This window comes from Choloepus didactylus, chromosome 6, assembly GCF_015220235.1.
Source record: "Choloepus didactylus isolate mChoDid1 chromosome 6, mChoDid1.pri, whole genome shotgun sequence".
Classification (NCBI taxonomy): domain Eukaryota; kingdom Metazoa; phylum Chordata; class Mammalia; order Pilosa; family Megalonychidae; genus Choloepus; species Choloepus didactylus.
Genome location: NC_051312.1, coordinates 18,006,325 through 18,028,095, shown reverse-complemented (window position 1 = coordinate 18,028,095; position 21,771 = coordinate 18,006,325). Strand labels below are relative to the sequence as shown.

The 21,771-nt window shown below is 36.2% G+C and overlaps 1 protein-coding gene across 1 annotated transcript; it reads right to left on the bottom strand.

The window, feature by feature from the left end:
- Window positions 1–20,087: 20,087 nt before the first annotated feature.
- LOC119536639 (olfactory receptor 5A1-like) lies at window positions 20,088–21,047 on the bottom strand. Its single transcript, XM_037839479.1, has one exon. It carries the CDS (start codon window positions 21,045–21,047, stop codon window positions 20,088–20,090), a length of 960 nt encoding a protein of 319 aa, XP_037695407.1.
- Between the last annotated feature and the right edge of the window lie 724 nt (window positions 21,048–21,771).

Here is a 21,771-nt window from a genome sequence, read left to right as displayed (position 1 = left end):
AGCATGAAAGGGAGTTTAAATGTATAACACTCCTCTTTCAAAATGCTACTCCTGGTGAAAGTTGTAGTACGTTGTCCTCCCTTTTCCCTCCAGTCCAGGAGGGAAGTGTCAAAGCCATACCAGCGTCTCACCTTGGTCCCGGAAACCACTCTGCCTGTCTCTCCAGATGGGAAGAAGGGCTCCAGGATCTTGGTACCATGGCTTTGTGTACACAGGTGTGGAATGTGAGCAAGGATAGTACTGGCAACTTCTCCAGCCTAACTATATCCCAAGCAGACCTCTGGTGGTGCTGTGGGGAGGGCATCCTCTGGCCAACACTACCTGAAAGGTGGGGAAGAACCTGTGCTCTGGTTCAATTGGCTATCTCATTTACCCTGGCATTTGAAAGTAATAAAGTACCAACCCAAGGCAAAGTAGAAAAGAAAAATGTACAAAGTGTACCTAGTTCCTTCAATAAAAAAAATGTTTGTAGATAGTATAGGGGTTCCCTAGAAAGTTCCTAATGAGTTTAAAGCTAGAAATCAATTAGCTGCAGAATTTAAATCATCCTTATTCTGGTGGGTCACCATCAATAAAAATGTCAATCATCAGCTAAAATTTATCAACTATACCAGGAATGTCATTAGAAAAAATAGCAGAACAGTTAGATGCCACTAGCCGAATGGCATGGGAGAACAGAATGGCCCTAGACATAATGCTAGCTGAAAAAGGAGGCGTCTGTGCTATAGTTGGGGGAAATTGTCGCACATTCATCCCCAATAATACTGCACCTAATGGAACTATCACCAAAGCCCTACAAGGCTTAACAGCCTTATTTCAGAAACTAGAAAAGAATTCTAGCATTAACAACCCACTCATAGAATGGTTGGAAAATTGGTTCGAGAAATGGAAAGGAATTGCAACATCTATTTTAATTTTCCTTATCATTCCAGCCAAAATGTTTATAACAGCTGGGTGCTACATAATCCTGTGTGCTCAAAGGCTAGTTCAAAAAGCCATCAAAACCACTAGAATCAAAAATAAGAAAGATCCCTATGATGAGGAATGTAAAAAAAGCCCTTAGCAAATTTGAGAATCTAAAATGTGAAAACTAAAAGTGTTTAAAAAAAAAAGAGGAGGGAATCTGTAAGAAAGGAATAAGTTTCGTTTTCACATAGAGACAGCATGGAATAAGGGAAATGGAGGCAAAACCAGTTTAAACAAGCCCCAGACAAAGAGAAGAGAGAATCTGCCTGATGTAAAGAGACATGAGGTAGTATCAGAGGCGGGAACTCACAGCAAAAAAATAAAAATTTGGGGGGGGGCATTGGCTAATCAGTTCAAAATCTCAATAATGAGCTAGTTGGCTCTCTGGGATTGGCTGTACAAATTAAAATCTCAAAAGATGAATTAGTTAGTGTTCTCGGATAGGCTGTAACCTCTGTAGTACCCAGTCAATGGGGAAACAGGGGAGGGACTTGCGAATTAGGAGTAGGAGATTTAAACATCGCCATTCTCTTCCTCTGGCGCGCCAGCCTTCCGCGTGTTTGGCTGGACGCCCCATCTTGCAAGATCGTAAATAAATTCTTTTCTCCTCCAGAACCGAGAGAGCGTTTATTCCCTTACAGGTACCACTTTATTTCCGACATTAACAAATCAAAATGGAAAAATCACATGATCATCTCAATTGATGCAGCAAAGGTTTTCAGCAAAATTCAGCATCCTTTTCTAATAAAAATGTGATTGTGAAAACCATGTGGATCACACTTCCCTTTGTCCAGTGTATGGATGGATGAGTAGAAAAATGGGGGCAAAAAAAAAGAAGAAAGGCACCCAGTGTTCTTTTTTTACTTTAATTGTTCTTTTGCACTTTAATTTTTATTCTTACAATTTTTATGTGTGTGGTAATGAAAATGTTCAAAAATTAATTTTGGTGATGAAGACACAACTATATAATGGCACTGTGAACAACTGATTGTATGCTTTATATGACTGCATGGTATGTGAATATATCTCAATAAAATTGAATTAAAAATAATACTTTACAATGTCGTTAAATTGGAGACTAAGGAGAATCTTTTAAATAGCTACTGGTTTTAAATCCACTCTTAAGTTTTCATTTGACATGCCTCATTTTAAGAGAATTTGAGAATATAACTTTAGGCAAAGTAATGTAATACATTTCGATTACAGCATAATAAATGTCTTTGTCCCAAAACAAAAAAAAAAAAAAAGAAAAAAAAAGGATGAATAATAGTTACTACCTCATACAGCTATTGCAGAATTAAAAGGCCTAAAGGGCTTTAAACAACAAAAACCCAATAAGTGTTAGCAATTATCTTTCCCATCAACATTCTTCTCTGAAATAAAAGGAAAAACAAAGAAATACTCACAAAGTATCAATGAGCTTTTCATAAAGACGTACTATGTTAGCCATAGGAATATTAATGAATTCTATTATTTATTTTTATCTTGTATTTTTTTATCTACCACCTAGTAGAATTGTAAATTCATGAAGCCACATTTTAATCATCACCAATAAATACCTTCTCATTGCTAAAACTAACTATAAGCAGTTCATGAAATTATTGGGATTTTTTACTATTAAATGGTAAGAATACTAAAAAGCAATATGTATAAAACTGAAGAAAAATATAATTTATGCATTAATAAATGATTCACACCACTTTGGATGTGAAATTAAGAATAATTCATTTTGGTATCATTTCAAGTCCAACTTTAGAAATTTTGGAAATCATTCTCCCTATTTACGCTAATACAGTACTGCCAATACAAGTTCTCAGATATGTTGACCAAGATGAGTCAGATTCCTTGAAAATATAAGCTCTCCCAGATATTATTCTTCAAACACACCATAATAAGTCAAAAAGGTGAGAATGAGTCAAACTGGAGACCAATCAGTTGCACTAAAGTCCTTCATTTATTAATAAAATTCAGTGAGAGAGGCAGCCATTATTAAATGAAGTCTATCTAATCAACCATACCCAGAAGAGTGAGGAGTTGTGCATTGCTTATCTTATTCATGATAAAATTATCCTAAAACTCTCTGTTAAAATTTGGTAGACAAGAAGAAAATTTCAAAAAGCATCTCATACACACTCACTCTCTTTGATTAATTCCTTTGCAGTTTTCACCACACAGTTTTGAGAAGAAAAGATGATAGAAATAAAAAGTGGATGGAAATTTTGCTACTTGGATCTAGTTAACCAAAACTCCTTGAAAGCCTTATCTAATGAGGATGTTGTCAATTTCCTATGTTGTGCCTCATATAAAATGTGGTTCGTATTTCTGAATGAATAACAATGTAAGCAAAGGAAGGTACAAAGGGACAGTTAGAACAACCCTACCTGTGCTTGGAGTGGGTGTCTCTGACATCTGTGTTCCCCAGTCTATTATCTCCAGGTACTCAGGGTCTTCAAAGATGACACTGAAGAGGTATTTGCAGAATTTTAGAAGACCTAGTGGAGTCATACAAGAGTACTTTGTCATATCATTACATAAGATTATGTGACTCTGTCTGTTGCAATGCAGAAATTTTGAATCAATGCTGCATGCTTAAATGGAAAGCAAATAATTATTATTTCAAAAACAAAATCCTCAAGGGCCAGATTGCATTAAAAGAGTCCTTGGAGTGGAAGTTGGGGAACATGGACATGCATTTTTTGATCTTGGGAAATTCCCTTGAAATCCATTAAAGTATTTTTTTAATTTAGCTCAATTTTTGAGATATTTCAGCATAGTCTCATTTAATTCTAGATGCTTCCAACCCCATTTCACAGGTTAAAAAGCAGATGGTAACAAAGTCCAAGGTCACATCCTTAAGAAATTGCGGAACTAGAATTCCAGCCCCAACCTGACCCCAGGATATTACCCGAAATTTTTATTTGGGATTATTCTTTTCACTGAAGTTTCAAAAGCTAAAAAAATTCTTTGAGAATTTAATTAAGGTGGTTAATGGAACCTGAGAGAGACTCCTAAGTGGTGTGCGTAGAAGTGATGGTTCCATGAAAATAGTTTCACAGCAGGAAAAGGGCTATAATACTTGCTCCACATAGGTCCTACAGGAAGAAATACTCAGATATTGATGTAGCCTACAATCCAGTGGCTTCACTAGTTACTGCCTTCTGAATATCACCCAGATCTTGCAGCATTCTTTGCAAGTTATAATTGCTTCTTTCTTTTCCATAGGAATTTTTCAGGTGGCCTTATTGCACTCCATTATCAGCCATTTAGGCCATGAAGATAGCTGTCCACTAATAGCAAGAGAGATTTGCACAATTGGATATCCTCTTAAATGCATGGATAAGGGCAGAGGTGAAAGGAGAAAAAGCAATTAGAGGGAGCAAACTCCCCAGGTAATTGCTTTCTGGTGTTATGGTTGTCATGGGGCTTTTATCCCTGCAGGTTTCATGCCCTGCTTGGCCTTGTCCCTGCTGGTTTCCTTCCTCACTTCCCCATGCTCCTTTCATGATCTCATGATTGTGGGCTATTCTTTTTGTCTCTGATGTCATTTGAGCAGGAAAGGATCCAGAGATCGTTTAGTCCAATAACTTCAATTTTCAGTTGAGGAAGCTGAAGCTGGAGAAGCTAAGGGGGATTTTTTTGGGATGGCACCACTAGCTAGTAATGTAGGTTGATAATAATAAATTATATATATATATATACACTCACACATATATGTTTACACTTTACTGTCTATAAAACACTTTCATTTCAGATATATATATATACAAATATTTTCTAACATCTTACTTGATTCATTCATCACAGCAGCCTGTAGAGCAGATAGGACATTATTTCCCGTGCATAAATGAGGAAATTAAGGCACCAAGGAATTCAATAAGATTAATTTATGATCAAGGCACAACACCATTTCCATGGTAGACTTTGGAATCAACCAATCTGTTTTGAATTCTAGCTAACACTGGCTAGTTGTGTGACGTTGAACAACACAACATCCATGCCACATGCAGCTAAAATTACTTTATACAGCAGCACTTTAGAGAGAATTACATTGGGTAATACTCATCATAGTATGCAGTATATAGTATGCATTCTATTAATAGTGCATACAATTTCTGTTTTCTGACCTGTATTTCTTGCTAACATATTTTGCTTCATTTCTAATCTATCAATTAAAAAATATGTACTAAGATCTTTCCCAGAAATATTAACTTTGGAAGAGGCTCACCTAAGCTTCCATTTACCAGGAATTCAGACATATTTTAGACAAAATACCATACTTGGTCTCATTTGATTCAGAGAAACGTATCTACTAAGAAAGGAGAAGAGTGAGACAATGAGTTAATTATTTGATTAGCCATTGCTCATATAATAGTACTTATACGTTCCCCCTGCAAGTATTGTAATGATTTAATCCTTTCAATAAAAAGCTTCTTAAGACACTTTTGAAGAAATAATAACAGGAGTATAACATTTAGGCACAGTGTCAGACCAACAGAGTAAATCTATTTGTTCAGTGTGACCATTTATGCTCCACAAATCACACTTTGAGACATTCGAGATATGTCATTGCCTAAGCTGGAAGACAAGCAAGCCACAGGGTGTTTTAGATTCCATTTGCATATGGGGATCATTTCTTACCTGCCAACTTCATATGGGAGTAGAAAAAAGAAACAAATCTAAGCAATTGTACTAAATGAAGTATAAAAAGTTGGAGAAATGATCAGGAAGTAGGTATGAAACTTGGCCATAAACTTTGGCATGCAAAAAAACTACCTCTTTGATCAAAAAAATTAAATTCTCTTTTTTTGGCTCTGAATCTCCATTTTATCCTTGTGGTTTCTCTGCAGCTCTCTTCTCAGTATTAAGGCAATGGAATTTCTAGAGGGTTCACAAGTCTGGGGTCTATGTCCTGTCTCATTAGACACACTTCAACATTCTTCATTCCTGAGTCCTGGGGCAATCTCAGGGGTGCTACATTGGAGATCCTTTCTTTCCTTTACATTGACACCAGGCCAGGGAATGCAAAGCACTAAGTACTCAAGCTAAATGGTAACCAACCAAATGAGTACTGTATGCTCCTTTCAAGCTGCTATAGCTGTCATTCTCTAGACAATCATACAATATTTCCCACAAAACACATCTTTTTGAGAAGGATGCAATTAGAAAAAATCACAGGTAGCCTTATAAAGCAGAAACTGGTTGTCAAAAATATCCTGTGATTTGTATCTAAAGGGATGGAGTAGAAGGCTCAGATTTTTCTAGATAAAGGCTGAGTCAATAATGGAGTAAAATATGTCTGTGAACTAAAGGTATTTCTCAAATTAGCCATCCAAAACATTTTCTTTCTCCCTTACCATTTCTCAGTCTCCTGGTTCAAAAAATGAAGAAAAAGAAAATCCCAAAGAAGCATAAGGTCCTATACAAGAAAGTAAGGTCAAGTATTTCATTTCCTTAAATTTAGTCATTGCATCCTGGTGTACCTTTTTAAGAAGGATTCTGAAGGAATGAGGGAACTAATTGAAAAGGGAGTCAAGATGTCTGCTACCAGTTTGGAGGGGATAATGGTAGAAGACAGATAATGTATTTATCATCCCAGACTCAGCGGTGGTCCTGCCCATGGTGGGACTGAATGGAGGGAGAATCTTGTGTGAAGAGAGCAAAACATTGCATCCATCCTCATTATCATCTTCATCATCATCACCAACAATGGTCACAAAAAGATTTAATGAGCAGCTCCATTACATATTTCCCTTTGATATCATGAAGATCTGTACAGCTTTCTCTCTGTTCATTCAATATAGTAACATTAGGCCTCATGTGTTGTATGCAAGACACAAAGAGTATTATGAAAATTGCCTCTTATTTTTTTCTATCATATATCCTTTAAACCCAATTGAATATATATTGGATCTTCTAACCATTCTCCACATCACTGAAATGTCCATTTTGGGTATTTCTCTAAAGCATTCTCTTTAATTTTTGTGGATCTTCCTTGCAGTTAATTCATTCTATCATAAGTTGAGATTCCTGGCTGCTCATTCCATCCATTGTGTTGTTCAGAGCAATGGGCTAACACAGAAGCTAATACAATGACAACAGGATTGTAAGAAAAGAAACAGCTACATTGCAAGGTTGAGCAGCAAGGAGACAGGAGGCAAGCTCAAATCTGCTTCCCTGATCCAAGAACTAAGGGAGATTTATAAGATGGAAACTAAGGGCAGTGGGGACAGTCATAGGGATAAAAGTGGCCTCTTCTGAATGATTGCCCCTAATTCTGTTGATATACGGTAGAAATATGCCAGCAGACCACATCTTATCTTCCTTTTGATGGACCCTTCATATTTTATTTGTTTCTGATGACTCTTCATCCCCATGAAAATTGTTCCAAGGAAGGTGATTTTTGTCCTAGTGTCTTGGGGCCATTCAGGGAACAGGTGTTTCTACATATGCTCTGCTCTCCCACATACAGCTAAGTTTGGCTGCCACTAAAATGACCTCAGAGAGAATTTTAGATATGAGCGAGGAAGAAATCATGATAAGCAGGTTCTGGGTTGAATCTTCAATTTTAGTTATGATTCCTCACTATCTCACCCATGGTTTCAGAGTTTCAAATTTCAATCATAATATTTTGGATTTTTGAGGGGGTCCCATTTTCTTTCCCCTATTTTGATAGTCTCTTTTTTCCTTCATCATACTTTCAATATAATCCTTTTTTTTTGAAGATATCAAGTGTATTTATGTACAATTATTCTCTGGTAATTTAAATAACTGTAGATTTACAGATAGGATTCTACAGTTTGATGTTGCTGACCTTCTCCATGGTACTTTGCTTACTGTTTTTTTCAGTCATTTTTGAGGTGAGTTCATGTGCCTTTGAACTATATCTGATGGAATCATTGAGGCCTGAGTTTAAAATATGTTCCTTCAGATATGAGTTACCTTATTTCTTTCCAGTGACTTGGAGGCAATACCAACCCAGAAACCCTTTAAACAAAATTTTTGACTTGCAGTTTTGGTGGGCCATAAGAGTAACAAGATTTAGGCTCATATCTATGTGAGTACAAATTTTAGGTTAGGAATTTTCAGGGGCAAATTTTTAACCTTTTCTTTGCCCCTCCCAGTCTATGGCTAACAGAGGTGTGTATGTCACTGTCTCATTCTGTGGCATAGGTTTTTGTCTCATTTGCTCTCTGAGTGTGTCACCCTTTGGAAGTCCCTGATTTATGTAGGATGTGAGGTTTCTCTAATCCAACCTCACATGCTTTTTTTCTCCTGCCATTTACATCCATACACATTAAAATCCAAGGCTTACACCACCACAGTTAGTAGATTACTCCTAGGCAAATGTTGCACCCAGTCCCATATGCTGTTAGGTTCATGCTTTCATGTCATTTATTTTCTCTGGGGAATTTCTTTGCATTCTCAGTGGATCAGTCAAGAAAAAAATAGATGTGTTTTAGATTTCACCTTGCATTTTTAGTTATGTCTCTGAACATTTGTCTACAATATTGCCAGAAACATATTTTTTTCTAAAACACTAAGCAAGTTATTTGATATGCTTACAGTATTTTTGGTACCAAAAATATGATTGAATTTTCCTTAAAAGCAAGGAATGGTATTAAATTATTAACATTTATTGTGTGCTTACTCCATTCCCAGTATGATTCTGAATCCTTTTATATTTTATCACATTTTAATTTTTTTAATAGCCCTAGGAGGTATAAACCCTTATTATTAGCATCTTACAGATGAGGAGACTGTGGCTCAGAGTGGTAATCAACTCGAGGTCACTCCACCTACCAAGGGCAGAACTAAGATTTAAATCAAAGTACTCTAGCTCCAGAGCCATATAATTAGCAGCTGCACACTAATTCCTCTCTAAAATATATTGATTGCTGCATTAATCATATTTCTGAATAACTACAAAGGGCAAAGCAGTGTACTTCATTGTTTGACAGCTGCAAAGTTGGCCTCAAGGGTCTATATCCCAGTGGAAAGATGAGAAATGTGTCCATAGAGGTTTATTATAAGACAAGAGATGATATATGGCATGAGAGAAACAGAAGTAAAATCCTATGGGTGATTAGCACCTGGATGTGGGCAGGAAGTTAGCAATCAGGAGTATTTGAAGAAGAGTTTCTCACAAAAAGTCTCTAGAATAGTGAAGCTTATTTTGAAGGCATTACTGTAAACATGGACAGGGCAATGGAAATGTACTTGAGCTTGCTGTCAACGATACAACTGCCATGTCTCTTTACATGTACACTTTTATAGGAAATGGACAAAAACCTGTAATGCTGCCTACTTATCAAGGAAATGAATCAAAATGGAAGAGAATTTAGTCTTTTCTCAGGAAGAAGAAATGAAGAGCTATTAAATGTTTTGTGATATGTGCTGGTTTAACTGAGGGACAGGGAAATCTCAGTCATTAGATGGTAACCATTGCAAAGCTTGTGTCCACAGATACCGAAAAGGTAAAATCACTACGGCAACTCTTACCAATGTAGAGAACCAGGTTAAACCAGTGGCACTGTTATTGATCTTACAGGCATCTCTTAATCACCACATTGTTTACCTCAACCTTCCCGTATTCCATCATTTCTAATCAAGCCATATTTTTTAGTTGCCTTTAATTTATCAGGAATTCCTAAACTTTCTTCTTTCCCTTTCAATAAAGTTTATCTTGCAATAAAGTTCATTTTGACTCTTTTTGTTTGTTCAACTTTTTCTCACAGCATTCTTGGCATATATATTCCTTCTCCTCTTGTTTAGCTCCATTTACAAATGAAAAACAGTAAATGGAAACAGAACATGAAGTGTCCTCTTTGAAATGTATTTTTTAATGTTCTTAAGGCCTTATACCAAAAATATATATGCAGAAATACATATAGGAGAAAATCACATTTTCCTTTCATCCCCAAACCATAATTAGATCATAGATTTAAAATTTAAATTGTAATAGGTCAGATTTGATGGAAAAACTGAGAAATTACATATCTCAAAATGTGAAATCCAACATAAATAATTTAACTTGCACATTTTAATTGACCTGAAGAACAATGTAGTTGCCTGAAGCCCAGTGATATTCAATTTTAATTATTTTCTCAATAAAAGACCAATTAAAAATAAATAAATACATGTTGCTTCAATACAATGGAGACTAAACTTTTAACAGGTCATGTAACTATATTTCCATCAGAAAAATTCTACTTAAATCTTATATAGCATATGAATCATTCATTTTAATTTTCTTAAGAGCCTTCAGAAACATTGTTGAATGTAAGTTACTTGATGATTTCAATGTAGGAAGAGTTGAAATACGAATATGTTTACTAAAATCCTAAAGTGAACACATTTATTCAGCAAACATCGATTAAGTGCATGCTATGTGCTGGGCACTGCTCAGATGCTGGAACATGGAGGATCTTGTTAGGAAAAGTTACAGATGCCAAGGTGACTCAGAGTGTATGCTGTGAATCAATCTCTACTTCCCTCTATGGAACCCAAAGAGACAGGTATGTAATGTCACAGAAACACAGACTCCTCCAACCCACCCTAACCTGGCCCAGAACTCCTACAAGAGGAAGGGCCTCCTTTGAGGATGAGGAAGGACACTGCAAAAGTCAGCTTTAGGAGGACACACTGAATATCGATAGAAAAAAAAAAAAAGACAGGAAAGCATAGCACACACTACACCTAATTGTAATGTTAACAATAAACTTAAAGTAAATTAAATGAATAAAGAGGGGAAGAGTCCTCATAAAAGGTGTTTTACTGGCTAAAGCAGGAATATTTCATCCATGGCCTTCTGCTGGAAAACAACCACAGATGATGAAAAACAGAGTCTTCAGAGATCTGAAAGCTACACAGGCTGATTGTTAAATGGAGAAGGAATTCTTGCTTTGCCAGCTGTTAAGAAGCAGGACTACACAAAAAGTGGTATCTAGAAATAGTACAGAAAATGCAGCAAATTATACATAGGCCTCTGTAACAGAATACATGAAATAATCAGAGGCAAATTTGGCTGGTTGGTGTGGTGAGATGAAGGATTTCTCAGAACCCATCTCTTCTTGATTGGAATTACGGGACACCTCCCAGCTTCATCTCAGTGCCAGATGGAGTCTCAATGACAATTATATGCCAAACTGTGCATCATTTTGGGGGGTGAAATTACCCCCGAGAAGCTACTTCCTTAGTGAATAGTTGCTGGATAAATAACTATGAGCCTCAGTGTGTGTCCGATCCATGGACTGCCCCCTTCTAAGTTTGTGGATCAATTTTGCTCTTAAAGGATTTCCTAAGATGAAAACAATCATCTTTTCTTGCATAAGAAATAGGTTTTACTAAAACACACAAGAATATGCCAAGCAATATCATGGTGATAATTTATGTATGTCAATTATTGTATTAAAGCTGACATTCAATTCTGATCTGATATTGTCATTCTATTTCAGAAGAAATTTATTCTAAAGACATCCCTACTTGCTTTGAGAGCGATTGATTTAGGACTGGACATGAGGCTCAATGGTACTACTGTGGATGTCTGCTGTGTGTGTGGGGGTAGAGTATCTGGAAAATACTTCTTCATTTTTAAGAAGTCCCATTGGCAAAGAAGATCTCTCTTTTCCTCTGGACATTTTCTGGTCTGCAAATAACCTCTAGAATAACTGCAGCCAACCTGCTACCAGTCTGAGAATGAAGCCAACACCAGAAGGCAGAATGAGCACATGGAATGAACTGAGGGTCTTGATTACATCATTGAGCACCTCAATCAACAGACCTACTCCCTATTATGGAAGGTAAATTTCAGTTACTTCTATCTCAAAGCATTCTAAGTGATACATGTGTTATTTATTGAGAATTTTTAAAATTAATTTTTTAAATTAACAGTGTAGTATCCCTTCATTATTTAGTGAGCATGAGTATGTGAAACCTCAAACTAAGGTGCATTACAATTCTTGCAAAACTGCTGCCTCCCAGGGAAGAGGGAAGCAAATTCTCTCTGCCCTAGCATCCCCCAGATTTTGTGGTCACAACCCCCAAAATGGGAGAAAGTATTTGCAAATCCTATATCTAATAAGGGATTTGTATCTAGGATGCAAAAAGAACTCTTACAACAAAATAATAAAAAAGACAAAACAATTTAAGAATGGACAAATGATCTGAATAGATATTTCCCCAAAGAAGATATACATGTGGCAAATAAGCACAAGGAAAGATATTCAACATCATTACTTATCAGAGAAATGGAAATTAAAAAAAACATAATGAAATACTACTTCACACCCACTAAGATGATTAGAATAAAAAAGACAGGAAATAGCAAGTGTTGGTGACGATGGAGAGAAATTGGAACCCTCATACACTGCTGGTGGGAATACAAAATGGTGCTGCCAATTTAGAAAAAAAGTATCTATTTTCTCTCCTGGTCCTCAGAAATTCCTGGAAAATAACAGCATTAAAGTAACAGTTGTGCTACTGCATTCATTGTATCAACTCATGCAACCAAAAAGCTGCAGGACACAAAATGTTGAAGAAAGACAATAGGAAATAATGTATACCATCTTTTAATACTTTTCCTTTGTCTGTACAACATTGAATATTCAATAACCTCATTAGTACAATGAATTTTCATGCAAGTCTTTTCACAGAAAATCGAACAGATGCTTGAAATAACAGAAATGACTTCATTGGGTGATCCCATTGACTGTGTCAATCAAGGGTAAATTTTCTGGATATGGTAGGAAAAGAAGTTTGAGTTCCACAATATCAGCTGTTGCTGTTGGCTGTGTCATGGACATTGAATATCATACCCAATCAGAAATCCCCACCAAATTCCAAATATGAGTAATTAAATCATCATATTCTGAAGTAAATGATGCTGAAAGGACTACATGCTTCTTTCCATCCCTCCTAATGATTCATAACATCTTCTCCTTCCATAGACTACAGCTCCTGGAAATAAGGAAATTACCAACAATCTCCAAGATGATTAGCACTGAGGCAGGCCTTAGACAAATTTTAGGGCTGATTAATATAGAAAGCACAACCAGAACAATTGCAACTGGGATAAAGAAGCAGAAAAGCAGAAAGTCCTGTGATCTAGGCTCACAGTATCATCTAAACACAGAGGATGGGTGATGTAATTTATGAATATGTCAGTGTATCAGTCAGAGCCCATGGCATCAGGAGACAAGGCTCATTTAGTCACATGGGTGAAAAGATGAATATCTGAACTGTGCAGCCCAAAAAGATGATCATTTGCTGCTCCTGAAAGAAGTTGAAGAACATCTTGGGAGTTGTAGAGGTAACTAGCAGATCCATGAAGGACAAGTTACTATGGAATCAGTACACGAATGTGCAGAGGTGGGAATCCACCCTTATTAAGGTGATGAGAGACAGGTTCCAGGTCAGGGTCATAATGAAGATCACCAGAAATATAAGAAAGCACAACACACCTTACTGTTGTAAGATACTGGGAAAATCTGAGACTCCCAAGAGGATGAAATAGGTGATCTCTTTAATATTTTCTACCTCAATCATTGGCTCTGTGCTCCTAAAATTGAAAAGTAGACAAGAAAATGCATTGCTTATTCAGGTAAATTATGAAATCCTTTTCAGATGTGCCAATCTTTTTCTCGAAGAGTGCTGGAGAAGGAGAAATGCTTCACTGTCCTTCTGGTAGAAAGAACCCAGCTTTTCACCTCAAATTATTCAAAAAGTGACTACTAAGTGCTTCAGGTTCCCAATTAATTCATGAGGCTCATAAGAATTAAAAGAGATTTATAAAATTGAGTGGCAACTTTAAAAATGCTAGAGAGAGCATGATTCTTGTACATAAGGTAGAGATCATTTATGAAAGTAAAAGTTATCTAAGAACTTGGAAAATTCATTATGTAATTGCTGCTTTATAATTTATTTCAAAAATCTAAATAAATTTTTAAAATTTCTTCTTTTGCCCTTAAGAAAAATGATTTTCCCTGTTTATGACATTGTATCAAACTTTTCTACAAGTTTATTCAATACAACATCTCCAAAATGGCCTGAAAAATTACATCATAAGTTGTGATTATGATTCTCTAATAATTTTTTTTGTTGGAGCAGAAGCATGTGTATGGAATAATGCTATGGAATCAGTCCTTTCACAGAAGCCAAAAAGAGGTGAGAACAGTTCACGATTGACCCTAACTATTGTCTTAACTTTAGGCTATTCTACCTCCTGGGAAACAGCATGGTAGTGTGGTTAAGGGTTTGACTTTTGGAATTTAGGTTCTGTTACCAAATCACTTTATGAAATTGTCTCAGTGGTTTAAACACATCAAACCTCATTTTATCCATAACAAAGTAAGGACAATAAGAGATCTTGAACTTCAAGATTACTGGGAGAATTGTGAGGAAATGCAAGCAAGTGCTCAGCACACAGTCCAATGTATAGCAATTGTTTAATAGATGTTAGCAATCATTACCACTGGTTGCTTGGAGATGCCCATTCTGGCACTAATTGCCTTCAGTCAGGTGTAGCTTTAGACCTAGTGTTCATGTGAGACAAACCACCAGGGGCTTTCCAGATACAAGCCACATAAATCATTTTCATTTAGTTTGATTGAATTCAGATACCTTAGGTCAATAGGCAACAACTATGATGGGCTTTGATATACAGAAGGGCCAAAGTAAATATTTCATTTACTAATTTTAAAAATAAAATCTTATTTTTTGTAGATATATGCAACATATTTGAGATCACTAACAGATTCATAATAGATGTTCCTACCCAAAGTGTCCCTCCCTGAGGCAAAAGAACAGTTCTATAATAAAAATACAAGTCAAGAAAATTTTGAAAATTTAATAACAGAGGGGTCTTTCACATATAAAAAGTGTTACATACTTTAATAATTCATTATTCTTGTAATAATAAGAATATGTGTCATATGAACACATAGGGAACTCTGGAATAAATCCAAGTATTGATATAAATTTAATAAATGATAAAATTAGTATTCACATTGATGAGGAAAGGATAAGCAATCTATAAACAATGGAAGATGTGTCTCACAAAGGATAAGAAAAAAATAGATATACATTTATGTAGTCTTAGGATGGGAAAGCTATTTCTGAAATATCACACCAAAAAGAGAAAGTAAAAGAGAGGGGAAAATTATGTAACAATTTAAAACCTAGTTATGACAAAAACACCCACTTCTATAAAATGCATTTAAAATACAGTTGATAAACTAGGGGGAGGGGGAGTCAGAAAATAAAGAAAATAAGGCAGTGTAACTTTAATATGAAAAGCGTCTTATAAATCAGTAAGAAATGAGCATTCATATATACTACTGATGAGTACTCAGAATGAGTCTACTTTTCTAGAATAAAACATGCTTTATTATCGTTACATGTTTTCATATGTTTATACCACATTTGCACATATCCCACATATGAGCCATTTATACTGCAAAGGTTCAAATAAGGGGTGGTATGATTTTTATTTTCTACTTCATACTTACCATTATTTTGTCCATTTTCTACAACTCCCGCATCCATACTAACTAAAAGGTATTTAAAAATATAATTCATTGAGAGAGAACAGATTTTCCTGACTTGTACTAACTAGCCATGTGACATTGAACGAGTTATTAATCTCTCTGAGCCTCAGTTGCTTCATCTCTAAAATAAAGCTAATAATCATTACCAACTCATAGGGCTGTTGCAGGGATTGAGTGACATAAAGAGCTTGACAAGTCAGTAAGAGCTCAATAAATGTTAGCAATAATCATTGCTTTATGACACCTCTCTGAAAAAGATAAAAAGGAAAAGCTAATGCTGAGCTTCAAGGAGCTCTTCATCAAGTGATTTCCTAAAAAAGATGGTCACTAACACTAGGCTGAAGAATATTGTTAATGACTGTATTTACTTTTATCTCATAATATTCTGCTATTTCCTACCAGACTGACTGTAAATTCCTGATGTCAATATTTATGCACCACAACCAAGTATCATAGAGCTGATGAAATTGACTATATATACTACATGAACTAGTTAAGATGTTTTACTATTTAGTGGTAAACATATTGAAAACTAATCTGTGCACTCCTCAAAAAATATATCTTGAATAAATTAATGAACAGTTCTTTCACAGAGTTTTGAATATGCAATTAAGAATACTTATTTTTATGTCATTCAAATTATGGTTTTATAAATTGAAAATAATCCTCTCTATTTCTGCTTAGTATACAGTATGCCAGTACAAATTTCTCAGATATGTTAACCAAGATGAGTTAGATTCAGTGAAAATATTTACAAAATAGAAACTCTCTCAGACATTCCCAAAACACCATCATATGTCAAACTGTTGACCAATCAGCTGCATGAAAAAAATGTCATTTTTTATAACATTTCAGTAATGGAATCCACAATTATCTGTAATCTATATAAACAACCATTCAGAGAAAGGGTGAGGAATTTCGTAACATTTCTTAATTCAGTATAATTTTAACCTGAAAATTTTTCTTTTTAAAATTTGGTAAGCTAGAGCAAAGAGAAGAATTCTGAATACACTCTTTTTGGTTAATGTCGTTGCGTGATTCAGGATTCCCCAAGACAATTTGGAGAAAATAAATGATGGGTATATTGATGGCGGATGGAGATTTTACTACATGGGTCTAGCTAGTCGAATCTGCTTGCAACACTGATGGACTAAGGAGGTGGTCAGTTTCCTAGTTTGTGCTGGGTACAAAATCAGGTTAGAAAGCCAGGAATGTTTCTGAATGAAGAACAAGATAAGAGCTTAAAAAGGACAATTAGATCAACTCTACTTATGCCTGAAATGGGCCTCTCTGATAGTTACGTTCCCCAATGTATTGTTGGCAGACCCCTAGGGTCTACAAGGATGACAATGTAGGGACATTTGAAGAATTTTTAAATATCTTATGGAAGTGTCCATGGGTACTTAGTCATATCATTATGTATTGACTCAGTTTGTCTCTCAATAGTCAAAAATTGTGAATCAAATATCTATATTTACTTGAAATTCAAAGTATTATTATTATTTCAAAAACAAAGTCCTCAATGGCAAAAAATAAATGCAGAAGTTAGTTGGGTGGGGAAAGGACAGTGAGAATCATAGACATGCATGTTTTGATCTTAAGAAATTCCCCAGAAATCAGTAAGGTATAATTTTTGTTTGAACTCAAATATGTAGGCTTTTACAATGTGACAAGTTTTACATTGTGACACATTGTTTCATTGAATTTTACACACTTCTATTATCCATGTTCACAAATGAAAAAAAAGTCAAGGCAACAGAGTTCAAGGTCATATCCTTGAGAAATTGCAGAACTAGAAACGAAACCACTACCCAACCCCAAACTATTACACAAAAATTTACATTTGATGCTATTAGATTTCTCCAGAGTTAGAAACCTAACAAAAATTCTTAGAGAATTTGAGTAAGAAGTATAAAAGAATGTGAAGACAATCCCTTAGTGGAGAGTGTGGAAGGGAGGGTTCAACAAAAATAGATGTAAAAGGGGAGACTGGGGACTGTAAACCTTGCTCCACCTAGCTCCTACTGGAAGAAATGCATGGATGTTGAGACAGCACAGAATCACTGGTTCCTCCAGGCTCTGCTCTCTAAACTTGACTCAGATTCCCTAAGAACATGGAGTTTTTGCCAGAGGTAGAAATTGCTTATTTCTTTTCCAAAGAATTGTCCAAGTGGCCCCTATTGCACCACAAGATCTACACTTTAAAGAGACCAAGAATTCTGCTGCCAACTCACAGCAAGAAAGCCACCCAACTGGGGATCTTCTTAAATACATAGTTAAGGGCAGAAGCAAAAAGAGAGAAGACAATTAGAGGAAGGAAACTTGCCAGATAATTGCTTTCTGGTGTCATGGTTGTCATGGAGATTTTGTCCCTACAGATTCATGCCCCACTTTGCCTTGTCCCTGCTGAATTCTTGCCCCATTTCCCCCAGGTCCTATCATGATCTCATGATTGTAGGCTTTTATTTATCATCCTTGAAGTCATTTGTGCTGGAAAGGACGTAGAGATTGTGTAGTTCATACCCTCAGACTTCAGGAGGTGAACCTGAGGCTCTCTTACTTTACCAAGAAGCTAAGAGATTTAGCCAATTATTAAGCTGGTAATATAGCTCAATAATTGTTTACAAAGCACTTTCATTTTATATATGTATGTACATTTCCTCAAATACCTTCTTTTATTTAATCATCACAGTAGCTTGTAATGCAGACATTGCATATTTTCCTATGCTTAAGTGAGGAAATCAAGACAATAAAGGAATACAATAATACTAATTCATGATAGACCCTCAACTTAATACAGTTTTGACCATGCACTTTGGAATCAGCCAGTCTGGGATGAATTCTGTCTCTGACACTTGCTGGTTGTGTCACCTTGAGCAAATTAACTAATCTCTCCAAGTCTGAGTTTTTATTACCTATAAAATGGGGCTAATGATACTAGCTACTAACAGAGTACTGATATTTAAATCAGATAATGTTTTTGTGCTTATCAGAATGTACAATGCATATGTAACATGTCCTCTGTTAAAAGTAGGCAAAATTTCTGTCTTGTGATTTTAAATTCTATCAATAAATGATGCTGCATTTCTGATCTGCATTAAAAAACCTATGCATAAGATGATTCCCACAAACATTTTTTGAGGAAGGAGCTCACTTACTTTACTAGTTATTTGTAATAGAGATATGTTTTAGACAAGTTCCCATTTTTTGCTTGATCTGCTTCAGGCAATATTACTACTAGGAAGAAAGATCATGGAAAATGGGAGAATATAGTAAGTTATTAGACTTACCTCTTGCTAATAGGTTAGTACTTGTATCTTTCTCTTTATAAGTACTATAAAGACTTAATCCTTAATCTAAGCACCTTCTTAAGACATGTTTAAAAAACAGCACTGAGAGTATGAAATTTAAGCACACTGGCAGACCAAGGCAGGAAACGTTTTTAGTTAGTAAGAACCACTTATGTTCCACAAATGACACTTGGTGAGATTCAAGATAGATCACTGGCTACTCTGGAAGAGCAGAGGAGCCCAAACATTGCTTCATGAAAGTAATGATAATTTCTCACCTCCCAACATCACATGGGGATAAAAAATAATTACATATTCTGGATAGATCCAAATTAATTAAAATGTATTGTATAAATGATAAGTAATATGTATGAAACTTGGTTCATAAAATGCAAGTGAAAGCATTCTCCCAATGTTCTCCAAATTCTCTTTGTTGGACTTGACTCTCCATGGTGCACCCAGTCCTGGTACCTATGGTACTCCCTTCTCAAATTTAAGAACCTGGGATCTCTTACAGTCTCAGATTCTAGGGCTGGTTTCTGCCTCCCCATACACACCATCACAATCATCATTCCTTAGCTCTGGCACAGTCTCCATCATGCTAACAAGGCATGGTGCACCTATACCCTGATACTTTAGACTTTTGACTTCCTTCTAACCTCCAGGAATCTCCCTATTCCTTGACCTCAAAGATGTCCCCTTCCTTCTTTTCTTTCTTTCTCCAATCTCTTTTTCAGAATGGCTTTTTTCAGAGGCTCAAGGAATAAGGAAGAGGGAACAAGTTTCCCTGGGTGTAAGCCCAGCCAAATTTCCCTTTCTTTCCCTTTCTCATTTTGGGACCAAAGTATAAAGTGTTCCTTTTTAAATTATTTTCAATTTTTCGTATGTTATCTTCTAAATTATTTTATTTTTATTGGCATATAAATAAAGATATCACAATTTTTTATAAAGGGAAGAAAATCAGTAAAAGAAAGATTGTATGAAATCCTGGGTTTCCATCATTTCTCTCTATTTAATATTTATCAATACCTGCTTCTAAAAGCATAATCACCTTTTAGGATTTCTCTATTCTAATCATGGAAAGTGTCTTTTTAAATTGTATTCCACATCAGGGTCACTGCCTCAATCAGCTTCCTAGTTGATGGCATGATGACAGCAGGAGTGAAGGAAGCCAGGTGTTCACTTCTTCTCTTTGCTTGGCTATTCCTGTAACCTGCAAAGGTTATGTACAAACTCTTACTTCCATCTTGCTTATAGAAATAATAAAGCCCACTCAATATTATTCTTACTAAGGTAAACCGGCTGCCCTCTGTATTACCCTTTTGAGGGCTTCTTTGATCTCCTTGTTCCTCAGACTATAGATCAGAGGGTTTAACATGGGGATAAGGATGACATAGAACACTGACAGCACCTTGTCCTGCTCCAGGGAGTGATTAGAGCTGGGACAGATGTACACAGAGAGGGCTGTGCCATAGAAAAGTGTCACAGTCACCAGGTGGGAGGCACAGGTATTGAAGGCCTTGGACCTGCCCTTGACTGAGGGCATTTTCAGGATGGAAGCTGCAATGAAACCATAGGACAAGAGGATAAGGAGTAAAGTTCCAAACACAACAAAAGTAGCTACCAGAAGAAGAATTATTTGGCTGAAGAAGGGATTGGAGCAAGACAAAGGAACAATCTGAGGCATGTCACAGAAGAAATGTTGAATGATATTTGGTCCACAGTAATAGAGATGAAAGCATGAGACTGTTTGAGTGAAGCTACAAAGGAAACCACTCAAACTGGCCCAAGCAACTAATTTCCCACAGAGGCTGGGGGCCATGATGACTGAGTACTGCAGAGGGCTACCTATGGCAACATATCGGTCAAATGCCATGGTGGCCAAGAGGCAGCACTCAGCCAACCCCATCCACGTCACAACAAAATACTGAGTGGCACAGGCAAGGAAGGAAATCTCCTTTTTGTCTTTTAAGAAGTCTGAAAGCATCCTTGGGCTAATGGAAGAAGAATAGCAGATGTCTATAAATGACAGGAAACTGAGAAAAAAGTACATGGGTGTGTGCAGCCTGGAGCTCACCCTAATTAGGGTAATGAGACCCAGGTTCCAGGTCAGAGTCACAAGGTAGATTCCTAGGAAGATTGGGAAGAGGAGGAGCTGTAGCTCTCTTTCATCTGAGAGTCCCAGGAGAACAAACATGGCCACAGTGGTGTGGTTTCCTTTCCATTCCATGGATTTGCTCACTGTCATCTGTTGAAAAAAAGATAAGAGAAGAAAATAGTTTTATTTTCCCATAAAAAGAAAGAAACAATCTTCACTTTTTTTCAGTTGCATAGATGGATATTTGTTCTGCCTTAAATTATCAGTTTTTATTTAATCTGTACCTTCTCTCTACAATGAGCAAACTTATCTGAGAAATTCTCTTGGATACATATGAGCATTATATCTTTGGGGACAAAAGACAGTAAATGAGCATCATGAGTATATTATCTACTAAAATGTTTTAGTTTCACTTTTTTTCATGCCAGGTTCTGCAAATATGTGAGAGTCCGATATAGGCCAAATTAAGAAAACACTGCCATGACTCTGTATGGTGAAGCAGACAGTTTCTGCTCAGGCTGGCTCTGCTATTTATTGATGTTTGGAAAAGCCCCTGAATCATGCTGGGCCCCCTGCATGAAATGAGGAGGATGGAGCGTATCTCTTTCAAATCTCCTTGAAAACCAGTATTCAATAAATCTGTAATCTGGAGTGTCAATCATCTGTAATTGTTTTTCTGCTCTAATAGACCTAGAGAGATGTAAGAATAACATAGCAGGATGGCAGTACAGGTCACAAACTAAGAAGCAGCAGTTTGAAACTGGATGTGCCTTAACCAACTTTAATGACTCTAATGAAGTTCCTGGGAAGGGAAATAAGAAAAGGTTGAAAAGTGCATAAGGGTTCTTTCCTTGCAGGTGCCTATTGTCAGTGT